The following is a 17210-nucleotide window of genomic DNA, read 5'->3' as shown; positions in this document are numbered from 1 at the left end:
AGTGGGACGCCAGAGGATTGGGAAGCCTTTAAAAATGAGCAGAGGACAACTAGAAAATGCAATGAGGGGAGAGAAGACAAAATATGAGTGTAAGCTAGCTGGTAATATAAAGGAAGATAGGAAGAGGTTTTTTCAATATACAAAAAGGTAAGAGAGAGGCAAAAATCGACATTGAAACACTGGAAAATGAGGCTGGAAAAGTAATATTAAGAAGCAAAGAAATGGCAGAGAAACTGAATAGTTACTTTGCATCAATCTTCACAATAGCGCTCCAGGAGAATCAGGGGGCACAGGTGAGTGTACTGGCAATCACTAAGTGTAGTGGCCATCACTAAGGAGAAGGTTTTGGGGAAACTGGAAGGCCTGAAGGTGGATAAATCACCTGGACCATATGGACTACACACCGGGGTACTAAAAGGGAAAGCTGAGGAGAATGTGGAGGCATTGGTGGTGATCTTTCAAGAATCACTAGAAGCACGGAGGGTCCCAGAGGACTGGAAAGTGGCTAATGGAACACCGCTGTTTAAGAAGGGAGTGAGGCAGAAGATGGGAAATTATAGGCCGGTTAGCCTGACTTCAGTTGGTGGTAAGATTGCAGAGTCTGTTATTAAAGATGAGATTGCGAAGTACTTGGAAGTGCATGATAAAATAGGACTGAGTCAGCATGGCTTTGTCAAGGGGAGGTCATGACTGACAAATCTGTTCGAGTTCCTTGAGGAGGTAACAAGGACATTAGACAAAGGAGAATCAGTGGATGTGATTTATTTAGATATCCAGAAGGCCTTTGACAAGGTACCGCATAGGAGGCTGTGAAATACGTTAAGAGCCCATGGTGTTAAGGGTAGGATTCTGGCATGGATAGAGGATTGGCTGACTGGCAGAAGGCAGAGAGTAGGGATAAAGGGGCCTTTTTCAGGATGGCAGCTGGTGACTAGCGGTGTGCCTCAGGGGTCGGTGCTGGGACCACAACTTTTCACAATATACATCAACGATCTGGAAGAAGAAACTGAAGGCACTGTTGCTAAGTTTGCAAATGATGAAGATATGTAGAGGGACAGGTAGCATTGAGGAAGCAGGGGGGCTGCAGAAAGACTTGGACAGGCCAGGAGAGTGGGCAATGAAGTGGCAGATGGAATACAATGTGGACACGTGTGATGTTATGCACTTTGGAAGGAGGAATGGAGACATGGACTATTTTCTAAATGGGGAAATGCTTAGGAAATCAGAAGCACAAAGGAACTTGGGAGTCCATGTTCAAGATTCTCTTCAGGTTAACGTGCAGGTTCAGTCGGCAGCTAGGAAGGCAAATGCAGTGTTAGCATTCATATCGAGAGGGTTAGAATACAAGAGCAGGGATGTACTTCTGAGGCTGTATAAGGCTCTGGCCAGACCCCATTTGGAGTATTGTGAGCAGTTTTGGTCCCCGTATCTAAGGAAGGATGTGCTAGCCTTGGAATTGGTCCAGAGGAGGTTCACAAGAATGATGCCTGGAGTGAAGAACTTGTCGTATGAGGAATGGTTGAGGACTCTGGATCTGTACTCATTGGATGAGCGAGGATCTTATTAAAACTTACAAGATAGGGCAGCACGCTGGTGTAGTCAGTTAGCACTGCTGCCTCATGGCACCGCGGTCCCAGGTTCGTGTCCTTTGGTCCTGTCCGTGTGGAGTTTGCACATTCTCACCATGTTTGTGTGTGTTTCGCCCCACACCGAAAGACGTGCAGGCCAAGCTAAATTGCCCCTTAATTGGAAAACTGAATTGGGTAATGTAAATCCATTAAAAAAAAAACTTACAAGATACTGTCAGGTGGATGTACCTTTAGGAAATGGGTGTTGATCAAATAGTTGCAGTGATGTCAGTGTGGGGGTGGAGCTGGGTTCTGCTCTGCTTTTTACTTTCGTTTTGTGCTGAAAGCTGGTTTTGGCTCTGTGTTTAGCTTCGCTTTCAGTTGGAGAGCTGCATGTGAACCAAGCAGATGTGTGTATTGATTTTTCCCTCTGCATGCGGAAGAATGTCTTCAGCTCATTGATGATTTCAAAGTAATACCTGTTTCTGCAGAGAATTTTAATCTGCTGTCTTTGTTTAAAAAAAAGTGTTTTGGGCTTATGGATGTTGTTAGGAAAGCTACTTTAAAAAAAAAAAAATTTCTTAAAAGTTTTTAACACAATTTTTCTCCCTTACAAACAATAACCCCGCCCCCCGCCCCCGTAACCAGAAAAAGGAAACGAGAAATCGCGCGGAGCAAGATATATACATGGCAAAATAGTGTCTTTACATAGCTTTGTACACTGGCTCTCTCCCATACGTGCCAGCTCACCTGACTCTTCATATTATCTCTTGCTCATCCACCCCCCAGGCAGCTCCCCCTCCCCCCCCCTTCCCCGGACGTCCCCCCACCCCCCCCCCCCCCCCCCCAGGTTGCTGCTGCTGCTGACCGACCTTTCTCTAACGCTCCCTGAGATAGTCTAGGAACGGTTGCCACCGCCTGTAGAACCCCTGCGCAGACCCTCTCCAAGCAAACTTGATCCTCTCCAACTTTATGAAACCAGGCCTCCACGCTGGGGGGCTTCGCCTCCTTCCACATTAGCAAGATCCTTCGCCGGGCTACTGGGGACGCAAAGGCCAGAATACCGGCCTCTTTCGCCTCCTGCACTCCCGGTTCGTCCACTACTCCAAATATTGCTAGCCCCCAGCTTGGCTTGACCCGGACTTTCACCACCTGAGATATTGCTCCCGCCACTCCTCTCCAGAACCCCTCCAGTGCCGGGCATGACCAAAACATATGGACATGGTTCGCCGGGCTCCCTGAGCACCTTCCACATCTGTCCTCTACCCCAAAGAACCTACTCAACCTCGCCCCCGTCAAGTGCGCTCTGTGAACCACCTTAAATTGTATCAGGCTGAGCCTGGCACACGAGGAGGAGGTATTAACCCTACCTAGGGCATCAACCCACAAACCTTCCTCGATCTCCTCCCCCAGCTCCTCCTCCCATTTACCCTTCAACTCTTCTACCAGCGCTTCCCCCTCTTCTTTCATCTCCTTGTGTATTGCCGACACCTTGCCCTCCCCGACCCATGCACCCGAGATCACCCTGTCTTGAATTTCTTGTGCCGGGAACAACGGGAATTCCCTCACCTGTCGCCTCACAAAAGCCCTCACCTGCATATATCTATAGGCATTTCCCGGGGGTAACTCAAACTTCTCTTCCAGTGCCCCCGTCCATTTTCCCGGGACAAACCGATGGTTACCCCTGATCGGGGACCACACCGATGCTCCCATTGCACCCCTGTGCCGTCTCCACTGGCCCCGGATCCTTAGCGTTGCCGCCACCACCGGGCTCGTGGTATACTTTGTCGGCGAGAGCGGCAGCTGTGCCATCACCAACGCCCCCAGGCTCGTTCCTTTGCAGGACGCCATCTCCATCCTCTTCCATGCCACCCCCTCTCCCTCCATAACCCACTTGCGGATCATCGCCACATTTGCTGCCCAGTAGTAGCTCCCCAGGTTTCGCAGCGCCAACCCTCCTCGGTCCCTACTGCGTTCCAGGAACCCTCTCCTTACCCTCGGGGTCTTATTCGCCCACACAAACCCCATAATACTCCTGCCTACTCTCTTAAAAAAGGCCTTAGTGATCACGATGGGAAGGCACTGAAACACAAACAAAAACCTCGGAAGGACCACCATTTTGACTGTTTGCACTCTACCCACCAGCGAGAGTGGTAGCATGTCCCATCTTTTAAAATCCTCCTCCATTTGCTCCACCAACCTCGTCAGATTCAGTTTATGTAGGGCCCCCCCAACTCCTGGCTATCTGGATCCCCAGATGCCGGAAGCTCTCCTCCACCCTCCTCAGCGGTAGGTCCCCTATCCCTCTTTCTTGGTCCCCCGCCTGTAATACAAAGAGCTCACGCTTCCCTACATTGAGCTTATAGCCCGAAAACTCCCCAAACTCCCTTCGAGTCTGCATGGCCTCCACCATCCCCTCCATTGGATCCGCCACGTACAGCACATGGTCATCTGCATATAGCGACACCCGATGCTCTTCTCCCCCTCGGACCACCTCCCTCCATTTATTAGACTCCCTCAATGACATGGCCAATGGTTCGATCGCCAATGCGAACAACAGGGGGGACAGGGGGCACCCCTGCCTCGTACCTCGGTACAGTCGAAAGTACTCCGACCTCCGCCGGTTCGTCACTACACTCGCCACCGGGGCTCTGTAAAGGAGCTCAACCCAACTGATAAACCCTCCCCCGAACCCAAACCTACGCAGCACCTCCCAGAGGTACTCCCACTCTACTCGGTCAAAGGCTTTCTCCGCGTCCATAGCTGCCACTATCTCCGTTTCTCCCTCCACCGATGGCATCATTATCACGTTTAAGAGCCGCCGCACATTGGTGTTTAGCTGCCTACCCTTTACAAATCCTGCCTGGTCCTCGTGAATCACCCCCGGGACACAGTCCTCGATCCTCGTGGCCAGCACTTTTGCCAGCAACTTTGCATCCACATTAAGGAGCGAGATCGGCCTGTACGATCCACATTGCAGTGGGTCCTTGTTCCGCTTTAGGATCAAAGAAATTGTCGCTTCCGACATTGTCGGAGGTAGAGTCCCCTCCTCTCTTGACTCATTAAAGATCCTCACTAGTAACGGGGCCAACAGGTCTACGTACTTCCTGTAGAACTCCACCGGGAACCCGTCCGGTCCCGGGGCCTTCCCCGCCTGCATGCTCCCCAAACCCTTGCTCAGCTCCTCCAACCCAATTGGTGCCCCCAGACCACCCTCGGGAATCTCAGTTGGTCTAGGAATCATCTCATACCCTCTTCCCCCGCTGGGGGCTGAGATCTGTACAGCTCTTCATAGAAGGCCTTAAATACCTCGTTTATTTTCGTCGCACTCCGAACCATGGCTCCCCTTCCATCTTTGACTCCCCCTATTTCCCTCGCTGCCATCCTTTTACGGAGCTGATGTGCCAGCATCCGACTGGCCTTTTCCCCATACTCCTAGGTCGCCCCCTGCGCTTTCCTCCACTGTGTCTCCGCCTTCCCTGTGGTCAACAGGTCAAACTCCGTCTGGAGCCGTCGTCTTTCCCCAAGTAATCTTTCCTCCGGGGCCTCTGCGTATCTCCTGTCCACTCTCAAAATCTCCCCCATTAACCTCTCCCTTTCCATGCCCTCTGTCTTCTCCCTATGAGCCCTAATGGAGATTAGCCCTCCCCTGACCACCGCCTTCAACGCCTCCCATACCACCCCTACCCGCACCTCCCCATTGTCGTTGGTTAGGAAAGTTACTAAGGGTTACCTATAGAATATTGTATTAGGAAAAATATCAGTGTTTGTAGTTGATAAGATGTTTACTGTGTGTTTATAAAGTGTGAACTGAATTCATAGAATAAACATTGTTTTTGTTTAAAAATACTTTTAGTTCTCTGTTGCATCATACCTGTAAAGTGAGCCCTTGCGCACTCCATAGCCAAAATCTATTAAACGTTGTGGGGCAGGTGAACTCCATGATATACTTTGGTGTTCTCTAAACCCTGGCTCATAATAATACTGCGAGGCCTGGATAGAGTGGACGTGGAGAGGATGTTTCCACTTGTCGGAAAAGCTAGAAGCAGAGGACACAATCTAAGACTAAAGAGACGATCCTTTAAAACAGAGACGAGGAATAATTTCTTCAGCCAGAAGGTGGTGAATCTATGGAATTCTTTGCCGCAGAAGACTGTGGAGGCCAAATCACTGAGTGTCTTTAAGACAGAGATAGATAGCTTCTTGATTAATAAGGGGATCCGCGGTTATGGGGAGAAGGCAGGAGAATAGAGGATGGGAAAAATATCAGCCATGATTGAATGGCGGAGCGGACTCAATGGGCCGAGTGGCCTAATTCAGCTCCTTTGTCTTATGGTCTTCTGGTCTTATGATTTGTGGATTGGCTGTGGTGATGCCATCATCTTTTATCCTTTCAGTCCAATGAGAATACCGTCTCCTCCATGGATGGAAGGACTTGCACCTGTGCCAGTTAGGCCCTTTCACCTCCAGTGATTGTCCTGAAAGAGAGATGAAACTGAATATAGTGCAATTTGTTTGGGTAATGTGGCTGTCTTTTTGGATAACTGACAGTGTGTGAAAGCTATGAAATGCAAGTGTGAGGTTCCTTTTCGATTCATGGGATGTGGATGTCGCTGGCTGGCCAGAATTTTTTGCCCATCCCTAATTTCCCTTCTTGAACCGCTGCCATCCATGTGGTGCAGGTACATCCACAGTTCCAGGATTTTGGCCCAGCAACAGTGAAGGAACAGAGATATATTTCCAAGTCAAGATGGTATGTGGCTTAGAGGGGAACTTCCAAGCAGTGGTGCTCCTACGTGTCTGCTGTCCTAGTCCTTCTAGGTGGTAGATGTGATGGGTTTAGAAAGTGCTTTTGAAGGAGTCTTTTTTAAAATAAATATTTTATTGAAAATTTTTGGTCAACCAACACAGTACATTGTGCATCCTTTACACAATATTATGACAACACAAATAACAATGACCTATTTTATAAACAAAAAATGAATAAATAATAAATAACAAAAATGAAAACTAACCCTAATTGGCAACTGTCTTATCACAAGTAACACTCTCCAAAAATATAATTTAACAGTCCAATATATAATTATCTGTCGCAACGACCTATACATATTATACAGTATATATTAACAACCCTGAGAGTCCTTCTGGTTCCCCCCCCCCCCCCCCCCCCCCCCGATCCTGGGCTGCTGCTGCTGCCCTCTTTTTTCCATTCCATCTACCTTTCTGCGAGGTATTCGACGAACGGTTGCCACCGCCTGGTGAACCCTTGAGCCGACCCCCTTAGAACGAACTTAATCCGCTCTAGCTTTATAAACCCTGCCATGTCATTTATCCAGGTCTCCACCCCCGGGGGCTTGGCTTCTTTCCACGTTAACAATATCCTGCGCCGGGCTACTAGGGACGCGAAGGCCAAAACATCGGCCACTCTCGCCTCCTGCACTCCCGGCTCTTGTGCAACCCCAAATATAGCCAACCCCCAGCTTGGTTCGACCCGGACCCCCACTACTTTTGAAAGCACCTTTGTCACCCCCATCCAAAACCCCTGTAGTGCCGGGCATGACCAAAACATATGGGTATGATTCGCTGGGCTTCTCGAGCACCTCGCACACCTATCCTCCACCCCAAAAAATTTACTGAGCCGTGCTCCAGTCATATGCGCCCTGTGTAATACCTTAAACTGAATCAGGCTTAGCCTGGCACACGAGGACGACGAGTTTACCCTGCTTAGGGCATCTGCCCACAGCCCCTCCTCGATCTCCTCCCCCAGCTCTTCTTCCCATTTCCCTTTTAGTTCATCTACCATAGTCTCCCCCTCGTCCCTCATTTCCCTATATATATCTGACACCTTACCATCCCCCACCCATGTCTTTGAGATCACTCTGTCCTGCACCTCTTATGTCGGGAGCTGCGGGAATTCCCTCACCTGTTGCCTCGCAAAAGCCCTCAGTTGCATATACCTGAATGCATTCCCTTGGGGCAACCCATATTTCTCGGTCAGCGCTCCCAGACTCGCGAACTTCCCATCCACAAACAGATCTTTCAGTTGCGTTATTCCTGCTCTTTGCCACATTCCATATCCCCCATCCATTACCCCCGGGGCAAACCTATGGTTGTTTCTTATCGGGGACTCCCCCAAGGCTCCAGTCTTTCCCCTATGCCGTCTCCACTGTCCCCAAATCTTCAGTGTAGCCACCACCACCGGGCTTGTGGTGTAGTTCCTCGGTGAGAACGGCAATGGGGCTGTCACCATAGCCTGTAGGCTAGTCCCCCTACAGGACGCCCTCTCTAATCTCTTCCACGCCGCTCCCTCCTCCTCTCCCATCCACTTACTTACCATTGAAATATTAGCGGCCCAATAATACTCACTTAGGCTCGGTAGTGCCAGCCCCCCCCTATCCCTGCTACGCTGTAAGAATCCCTTCCTCACTCTCGGGGTCTTCCCGGCCCACACAAAACCCATGATGCTCTTTTCAATCCTTTTAAAAAAAGCCTTTGTGATCACCACCGGGAGGCACTGAAACACAAAGAGGAATCTCGGGAGGACCACCATCTTAACCGCCTGCACCCTCCCTGCCAGTGACAGGGATACCATATCCCATCTCTTGAAATCCTCCTCCATTTGTTCCACCAACCGCGTTAAATTTAACCTATGCAATGGCCCCAATTCTTGGCTATCTGGATCCCCAGGTAACGAAAGTCCCTTGTTACCTTTCTCAACGGTAGGTCCTCTATTTCTCTACTCTGCTCCCCTGGATGCACCACAAACAACTCACTTTTCCCCATGTTCAATTTATACCCTGAAAAATCCCCAAACTCCCCAAGTATCCGCATTATTTCTGGCATCCCCTCCGCCGGGTCTGCCACGTATAGTAGCAAATCGTCCGCATACAAAGATACCCGGTGTTCTTCTCCTCCTCTAAGTACTCCCCTCCACTTCTTGGAACCCCTCAACGCTATCGCCAGGGGCTCAATCGCCAGTGCAAACAATAATGGGGACAGAGGGCATCCCTGCCTTGTCCCTCTATGGAGCCGAAAATATGCAGATCCCCGTCCATTCGTGACCACGCTCGCCATCGGGGCCCTATACAACAGCTGCACCCATCTATCATACCCCTCTCCAAAACCAAATCTCCTCAACACCTCCCACAAATAATCCCACTCCACTCTATCAAATGCTTTCTCGGCATCCATCGCCACTACTATCTCCGTTTCCCCCTCTGGTGGGGCCATCATCATTACCCCTAACAGCCTCCGTATATTCGTGTTCAGCTGTCTCCCCTTCACAAACCCAGTTTGGTCCTCGTGGACCACCCCCGGGACACATTCCTCTATTCTCATTGCCATTACCTTGGCCAGGATCTTGGCATCTACATTTAGGAGGGAAATAGATCTATAGGACCCGCATTGTAGTGGGTCCTTTTCCTTCTTTAAGAGAAGCGATGTTGTTGCTTCAGACATAGTCGGGGGCAGTTGTCCCCTTTCCTTTGCCTCATTAAAGGTCCTCGTCAATACCGGGGCGAGCAAGTCCACATATTTTCTATAGAATTCGACTGGGAATCCATCCGGTCCCGGGGCCTTTCCCGCCTGCATGCTCCTAATTCCTTTCACCACTTCTTCTACCTCGATCTGTGCTCCCAGTCCCACCCTTTCCTGCTCTTCCACCTTGGGAAATTCCAGCCGATCCAAGAAGCCCATCATTCTCTCCCTCCCATCCGGGGGTTGAGCTTCATATAATTTTTTATAAAATGTCTTGAACACTCCATTCACTCTCTCCGCTCCCCGCTCCATCTCTCCTTCCTCATCCCTCACTCCCCCTATTTCCCTCGCTGCTCCCCTTTTCCTCAATTGGTGTGCCAGCAACCTGCTCGCCTTCTCCCCATATTCGTACTGTACACCCTGTGCCTTCCTCCATTGTGCCTCTGCAGTGTCCGTAGTCAGCAAGTCAAATTCTACATGTAGCCTTTGCCTTTCCCTGTACAGTCCCTCCTCCGGTGCTTCCGCATATTGTCTGTCCACCCTCAAAAGTTCTTGCAGCAACCTCTCCCGTTCCTTACTCTCCTGCTTCCCTTTATGTGCCCTTATTGATATCAGCTCCCCTCTAACCACTGCCTTCAGCGCCTCCCAGACCACTCCCACCTGGACCTCCCCATTATCATTGCGTTCCAAGCACTTTTCAATGCACCCCCTCACCCTTAGACACCCCCCCTCATCTGCCATTAGTCCCATGTCCATTCTCCAGGGTGGGCGCCCTCCTGTTTCCTCCCCTATCTCCAAGTCCACCCAGTGTGGAGCGTGATCCGAAATGGCTATGGCCGTATACTCCGTTCCCCTCACCTTCGGGATCAACGCCCTTCCCAGCACAAAAAAGTCTATTCGCGAACCTATCCAGCCCTGGTTCCAACACCGTATTAAAATCTCCCCCCATTATCAGCTTTCCCATCTCTAGGTCCGGAATGCGTCCTAGCATCCGCCTCATAAAATTGGCATCATCCCAGTTCGGGGCATATACGTTTACCAAAACCACCGTCTCCCCCTGTAGTTTGCCACTCACCATCACGTATCTGCCCCCGTTATCCGCCACTATAGTCTTTGCCTCGAACATTACCCGCTTCCCCACTAATATAGCCACCCCCCTGTTTTTCGCATCTAGCCCCGAATGGAACACCTGCCCCACCCATCCTTTGCGTAGCCTAACCTGGTCTATCGGTTTCAGGTGCGTTTCCTGTAACATAACCACATCTGCCTTAAGTTTCTTAAGGTGTGCGAGTACCCGTGCCCTCTTTATCGGCCCGTTCAGCCCTCTCACGTTCCACGTGATCAGCTGGGTTGGGGGGCTTCCTACCCTCCCCCCCTTGTCGATTAGCCATCCCCTTTTTCCAGCTCCTCACCCGGTTCCCACGCAGCTGTATCTCCCCCAGGCGGTGCCCCCCCGCCCATCCCCTCCCATACCAGCTCCCCCCTCTCCCCAGCAGCAGCAACCCAGTAATTCCCCCCTCCCACCCCGCCCCCCCCCCCGCTAGATCCCCCGCTAGCGTAATTACTCCCCCCATGTTGCTCCCAGAAGTCAGCAAACTCTGGCCGACCTCGGCTTCCCCCCGTGACCTCGGCTTGCACCGTGTGACGCCCCCTCCTTCCTGCTTCTCTATTCCCGCCATGATTATCATAGCGCGGGAACCCAGCCTGCGCTTCTCCCTTGGCCCCGCCCCCAATGGCCAACGCCCCATCTCCTCCACCTCCCCTCCTCCCCCCCATCACCACCTGTGGAAGAGAGAAAAGTTACCACATCGCAGGATTAGTACATAAAACTCCTCTTTCCCCCCTTTTTAACCCCCCTCTTCGCCCCCCACATTCGCCCCACCACTTTGTTCAAACGTTCTTTTTAATAACCCGCTCATTCCAGTTTTTCTTCCACAATAAAAGTCCACGCTTCATCCGCCGTCTCAAAGTAGTGGTGCCTCCCTCGATATGTGACCCACAGTCTTGCCGGTTGCAGCATTCCAAATTTTATCTTTTTATGAAGCACCGCCTTGGCCCGATTAAAGCTCGCCCTCCTTCTCGCCACCTCCGCACTCCAGTCTTGATAAACGCGGATCACCGCGTTCTCCCATTTACTGCTCCGAGTTTTCTTCGCCCATCTAAGGACCATTTCTCTATCCTTAAAACGGAGGAATCTCACCACTATGGCTCTGGGAATTTCTCCTGCTCTCGGTCCTCGCGCCATCACTCGGTATGCTCCCTCCACCTCCAACGGACCCGCCGGGGCCTCCGCTCCCATTAACGAGTGCAGCATCGTGCTCACATATGCCCCGACGTCCGCTCCCTCCGCACCTTCAGGAAGACCAAGAATCCTCAGGTTGTTCCTCCTTGCGTTGTTCTCCAGTGCCTCCAACCTTTCCACACATCGTTTCTGATGTGCCTCATGCGTCTCTGTCTTCACCACCAGGCCCTGTATGTCGTCCTCATTCTTGGCTGCCTTTGCCTTCACGACCCGAAGCTCCCGCTCCTGGGTCTGTTGTTCCTCCTTTAGCCCTTCGATCGCCTGTAGTATCGGGGCCAACAGCTCTTTCTTCATTTCCTTTTTGAGCTCTTCCACACAGCATTTCAAGAACTCTTGTTGTTCAGGGCCCCATGTTAAACTGCCACCTTCCGACGCCATCTTGGTTTTTGCTTGCCTTCCTTGCCGCTGTTCTAAAGGATCCACTGCAATCCGGCCACTTTCTCCTCCTTTTTTCATCCGTATCCAGGGGGGATTCCCTTCTGGTTTACCGCACAGTGTTTTTAGCCGTCAAAATTGCCGTTGGGGCTCCTATCAAGAGCCCAAAAGTCCGTTTCACCGGGAGCTGCCGAAACGTGCGACTCAGCTGGTCATCGCCGCACCCGGAAGTCTTTTGAAGGAGTCTTAATGAGTTGCTACAGTAAATCTCGTAGATGGTACACATGCTGCCACTGAGCGCCAGTGACAGAGGGAGTGTATGTTGAAGATGGATGGGGTGCCAATCAAATGGTTATTTTGACCTGGATAGTGACAAGCTGCTTGAGTGGTGTTGGAGCTGTACACATCCAGGCAAGAGGAGAATATTTAATCATACTCCTGACTTGTACCTTGTAGATGATGGACAGGCTTTGGGGAGTCAGGAGGTGAGTTATTCTCTGCAGAATTCCTAGCCTCTGACCTGCTCTTGTAGCCACTATGTTTGTGTAGCTGGTCAAGTTCAGTTTCTGATCAATGGTAACCCCCAGGACGGTGGTAGTGATAGTACATTGATGCCCCAGGGTTAAGATGCTTAATCTCCAATAACCACAACCATTTTTCTTTGTGCAAATTCCAACCAATGCATAGTGCTGCATCTGATTCCTATTGAGTTCCATTTTGTTAGGGCTACTTGATGCCATATTTGGTCAAATAAAACCTTGATAACAAGGGCAGTCACTCTCACTTCATCTCTGGATTTCAGTTCTTTTGCCCTTATTTGAACCAAAACTGTTTTGAGGTCTGGAGCTGAGCAGCCCTGGTGGAAGTCAAACTAAGCATCAGTGAGCAGGTTATTGTTAAGCAAGTGCTGCTTGATACCACTGTTGATGACCCCTTCCATCACTTTACAGATGATCGAATGTAGACCGATGGGGCGGTAATTGATTGGGTTAGACTTTTCCTTCCACTTCTGGACAGGGAATACCTAGGCACTTTTCCAGATTGCCGGGTAGTTGCCGGTCTTGTAGCTGTATTTAAAAAGCTTGGCTAGGGGTGTGGAGCACAAGTCTTCAGTATTATTACCAGAATGTTGTCAGAGTCTTTGCAGTTTCTGGTGGCTTGAGCCATTTCCGGATATCAGGTGGAATAAATTGAATTGTCTGAAGAGTGCATTCTGTAAAGCTGGGAACCTCAGGAGGAGGCTGAGATGGATCATCATTCGACACTCTGGCTGGCAATGGCTGCAGATCCTTCAGCATTGTTTTTTGTACAGATGTGCTTGGATACCACCAGCACTGAGGATGGGGATAGTTGTGGAGCCCCCTCCTTCAGTTAATTGTTTATCCACCTCCATTCACGGCAGAATGTGGCAGGACTGCAGAGCTTAAATCTAGTCTGTTCATTTAGCTCAGTCAATTGCATGTTGCTTCTGCTCTTTGACATTCAATAATCCTCTGCTATAACTTCCTCAAGCTGTCACCTGCTGCTGCTCCTCATTGATCCAGAGTTGACCCCCTGGCTTGGTCGTAATGTTAAAGTGTTGGATATGCCGGGCCATGAGACTAAAGATTTGTGGCTGAGTACAGTCCTGCTGATTGCTGACCCACCTTGGCTCATGGATGCTCAGTTTTAAGTTGCCAGATCTGTTTGAAATCCATTCCATTTCGCACAGTGCTGGTGCCACATAACACGGTGGAGGGTATAATCAACATGAAGATGGGACTTTATCTCCGCAAGGACTGTGTAGTGGTCTCCTGCCAATATCAGCATGGACAGATGCATCTGCTGCCGGTTGGTGAGGATAAGGTGAAGCATGATTTTCCCTCTTGGTGGTTCCTTCAGCACCCGCCAGAAACCCAGTCTCACATCTGTGTCCTTGATGACTCGGCCAGTCAGTGAGTTGCTATCGAGCCACTCTCGGTCATAGGCGTTGAAGTTGTATTTTGCTTCTGCATCAGATTGCTGGTCACTGCCAACAGTTAGGATCAACAAGCATCAGCTAATTAACTTATAAAATGAAACTAAAAGCCTGAAGTTAAACATTGTCTGAATTACAATTATGTTTTTCACAAAATAAATAGGAATGTAGAGTGTATTAACATTTCATAATTCAATTATTAAAAGTAGTATAGAATATAAACTTGGCAGCAAACTTATTTATGTTTCTGGGTTATAGTATTAACTGCTTGCTAAAAAAGAAGCTGTTGAATTTCTACATTGTGCTTAATATCTGCAGAATTCTAAGATGAAAAATGAAGAGGGATGGAGCGATGAAGGAAACCCTCAAATTGAAAGCACCCCCATTAGGGTAAGAATCAAAGGGAAAATGAAAATAATAAATTGACATGTGTTTCCTGAATCTACTAATAATTGCATTTATGCAGTGTACTGAAATATGTGTGGCACAGTGCACTGACACACTCATATTGCCATTATCTTACAGAACCATTCCTAATGTTCAGTCTTAGTATTGTGAAGAAAATTAGGCCCCTGGAAGAGTCAATATTACCCAAGGAGATGGGTTTTCTGATAATTTTCTAAATTAACAATTTAAATGTGTTGGGTTCCCAAAACACTGACAACAAGGACTTGTAACAAACAATTGTTTATTCATCTGCTGATCAGCTACTTAATGCTTGTATTCTTCCAGCACTATTACCTGCTCCACTATCTTCATAGGGTGATGAGGTCTGAGCAGCGCTTTCTTCAAGTGCACTGGGCCAATGCGTATCCTGACCATGCCACCTTTCTTTACTGCCACCACCATTGCTGAAACCTCTTCTATGGCCTTGTCGATAGGAGTTATGACACCTAGAGTAATCATCTGATGCAGCTGATTGATTATTGTTTGCTTCATGGCTACTGATACTCTTCTTGGAGCACAATCTCTTGGTGATACTGAATCAAATTGTGTACAACTGGTCGCTTACCAATGGCTGTATAGTTGAAAATCTATTTGTATGCTCCAATTCCTGGGGCGTGGTGTTGTAAAACATGCACTTCTGGACCAAGGTGGAGGTGCCCCAATGTAATGCTGATCCGAAGATCAAATTGTCGCCCTGCGTTCTGGTCAACGATATGAAATTGAACCTGTCCTGAGTGCAGTGGAGAGTATCTACACATTCGGTACGGATGGTTTGTCTGCCATAAACCACAAAATCCACCTGGGTACTGGGGTCTGCTCCTTCATATGAGTTTAGTTCCCGTAATATTCAGCTGGGCAATATGTTACAATTTGCTCCAGTGTCAAACTTTACCTTCAGTCTTGCATTGTTGCAAATCGTGTTGAGATGGTGAAGGTCTCACCCTTTTCTATAATGATGTTGACGGTCTCGCGATAGAATGTTGTTGGAAGCTCTGGGATTTTGTTGCTTTGGCAGAACTCCAGTTCACTCATCTTGATGCTCCTTTCGCTGGAGAACTGAAGTTCAGCCGTGTTGCTGATGGCAGAGGAAGGCCACTGTGGTTTTGATGTGCAGCATTTAGCGAAATGATTCAATTTTCCACATATGTTTCATCATTTACCGTATGGGAAACATGCTGTTCTGAGGGTGATGGCCCCCTGTACTGTGACTACTTCTGTTCCCCACCTAAAATCTCTGCATTTTAAAATTGTTTGTTCAACATACAGATGCTAATGGCAATTTGTAATGTTAAATCGTTCTCTCAGTCCAAACTTAGTCTTTTGGAAGAGGAAACATAAAACTCTCCAGTCAAAAAAAATCAATGAAACACTAAAAGAAACAGAAAGCACCTACATACATTAATTCAATTATATTAGTGTATGCCAGAGTATCGATATGTTTTTACATAATTCTAACACAGACCAAAAGCACCAGTGGTAATCTAAACAAAATGAATGATCTCAAACCTGTAATTTGTTTTGTGATGCTACTAACATGAATGTTGGGATTGAGAATATTGTACTGCATAATGGGCCAGGGTTTAGAAAACTCCAAAGTTTATCATGGAGTTCACCTGACCCACGACTTTTAATAGATTTTGGTTATGGGGAGCACAAGGCTCCAGGTGTTATGCAACAGAGACCTTAATTATTTTTAAACAAAACAATGATTATTCTATGAACCCAGTTAATATTTTATAAACACATAGTCAACATCTTATCAATTGTTAACACACGAAACCCCACAGATACAATACTATACAGGTAACCCTTAATACCTTTCCTAGCAACATCCATAAGTTAAACCCTTTTTTAACAAAGACAGCAACAGGCATTACTTTGAAATCACCAAGTGCTCTGGAGACATTCTCCAGAGAGAGAGAGATATACAGCTTCTTGTTTGAATGCATCTCTTCAACTCAAAACAAAACCAAAAACAGAGCCATAAAGCACTTTACAGCACAAAACAAAAGTGAAAGACAGAAAGACAGCCCAGTTCCACCCACACACTGACGTCACTGCAGCTATTTGATAAACATCCATTTCTTAAAGGTACATCCACCTGACAACTGTAAAGATAGGCACATACTTGTTATCCTGGGGAAATATTGTGATCGGAGTGTCACTGGACTGGTAATCCAGAGGCCCAGGCTGATCCATGGCAGCTGGTGGAATTTAAATTGAATTTATTGAAAAAAAACTGTGGAATTAAAAGCTAATCTCAGTAATGATGATCATAAAACTATTATTGACGGCCATAAAATCTCATCTGATTCACTAATGTCCTCTCAGAGAGGAAACCTGACATCCTCACCTGGTTTGGCCTGCATGTGACTCTAAGCCCACAGTCATGTGCTTGAGCCTTAACTGCTCTCAAGGACAGATGGGGACAGGCAACAAATGAATAAAACATTGAAAATTAAATAAAGAAGGTGAATTTTGTAATTCATTCATGAGATGTGGGCATTACTGGCTAGGAACACACTTACTGTCCATCCCTAATTGCCCTTGAGAAGGTGGTGGTGAGCGGCCTTATTGAGTCACTGGTGTCCATGAGGTTAGGTATACCACTGCGATTTTAGGGAGGGATTTCCAGGATTCTGACACAGTAACAGTAAACGAACGGTGATATATATATTTTAGTCAGGATGGGTAGTGACTTGGAGGGGAACTTCCCGGTGGTGGTGTTCACATATGTCTGCTGCCCTTAGCCTTCTTGATGGTAGTGGTCGTGGGTTTGGAAGGTGCTATCTCAGGAACATTGGTGAGTTCTTGCAGTGCATCTTGTAGATGGTACACAATGCTGCTACTGTTCGTCAAGGGTAGAGAGAATGAATGCTTGTGGAAGGGGGAGCGATCAAGCGGGTTGCTTTATCCTGGTTGGTGTCAAGCTTTTTGAGTGTTGTGGAGCTGCACTCATCCAGGCAAGTTGAAAGTATTTCAGCACACTCCAGACTTGTGCTTTGTAGATGGTGAACAGGCTTTGAGGAGTAAGGAGGTGAGTTACTTGTCGTAGGATACTGAGCCTGTGATCTGCTCTTCTCGT

At 48.3% G+C, this 17210-nt stretch overlaps 1 protein-coding gene across 1 annotated transcript in view; it reads left to right on the top strand.

The window, feature by feature from the left end:
- Positions 1-17210, top strand: part of LOC140430035 (uncharacterized) — a 100264-nt gene that overhangs the window by 21744 nt on the left and 61310 nt on the right. Inside the window, exon 2 of the mRNA XM_072517588.1 lies at positions 13997-14068. Within this exon, the coding sequence (XP_072373689.1) occupies positions 13997-14068 (72 nt within the window). The remainder of the gene's footprint in view (positions 1-13996; positions 14069-17210) is intronic.

The sequence above is a fragment of the Scyliorhinus torazame genome, chromosome 9, assembly GCF_047496885.1.
Source record: "Scyliorhinus torazame isolate Kashiwa2021f chromosome 9, sScyTor2.1, whole genome shotgun sequence".
Taxonomy (NCBI): Eukaryota; Metazoa; Chordata; class Chondrichthyes; order Carcharhiniformes; family Scyliorhinidae; genus Scyliorhinus; species Scyliorhinus torazame.
This window is presented reverse-complemented; position numbering and strand designations above follow the sequence as displayed.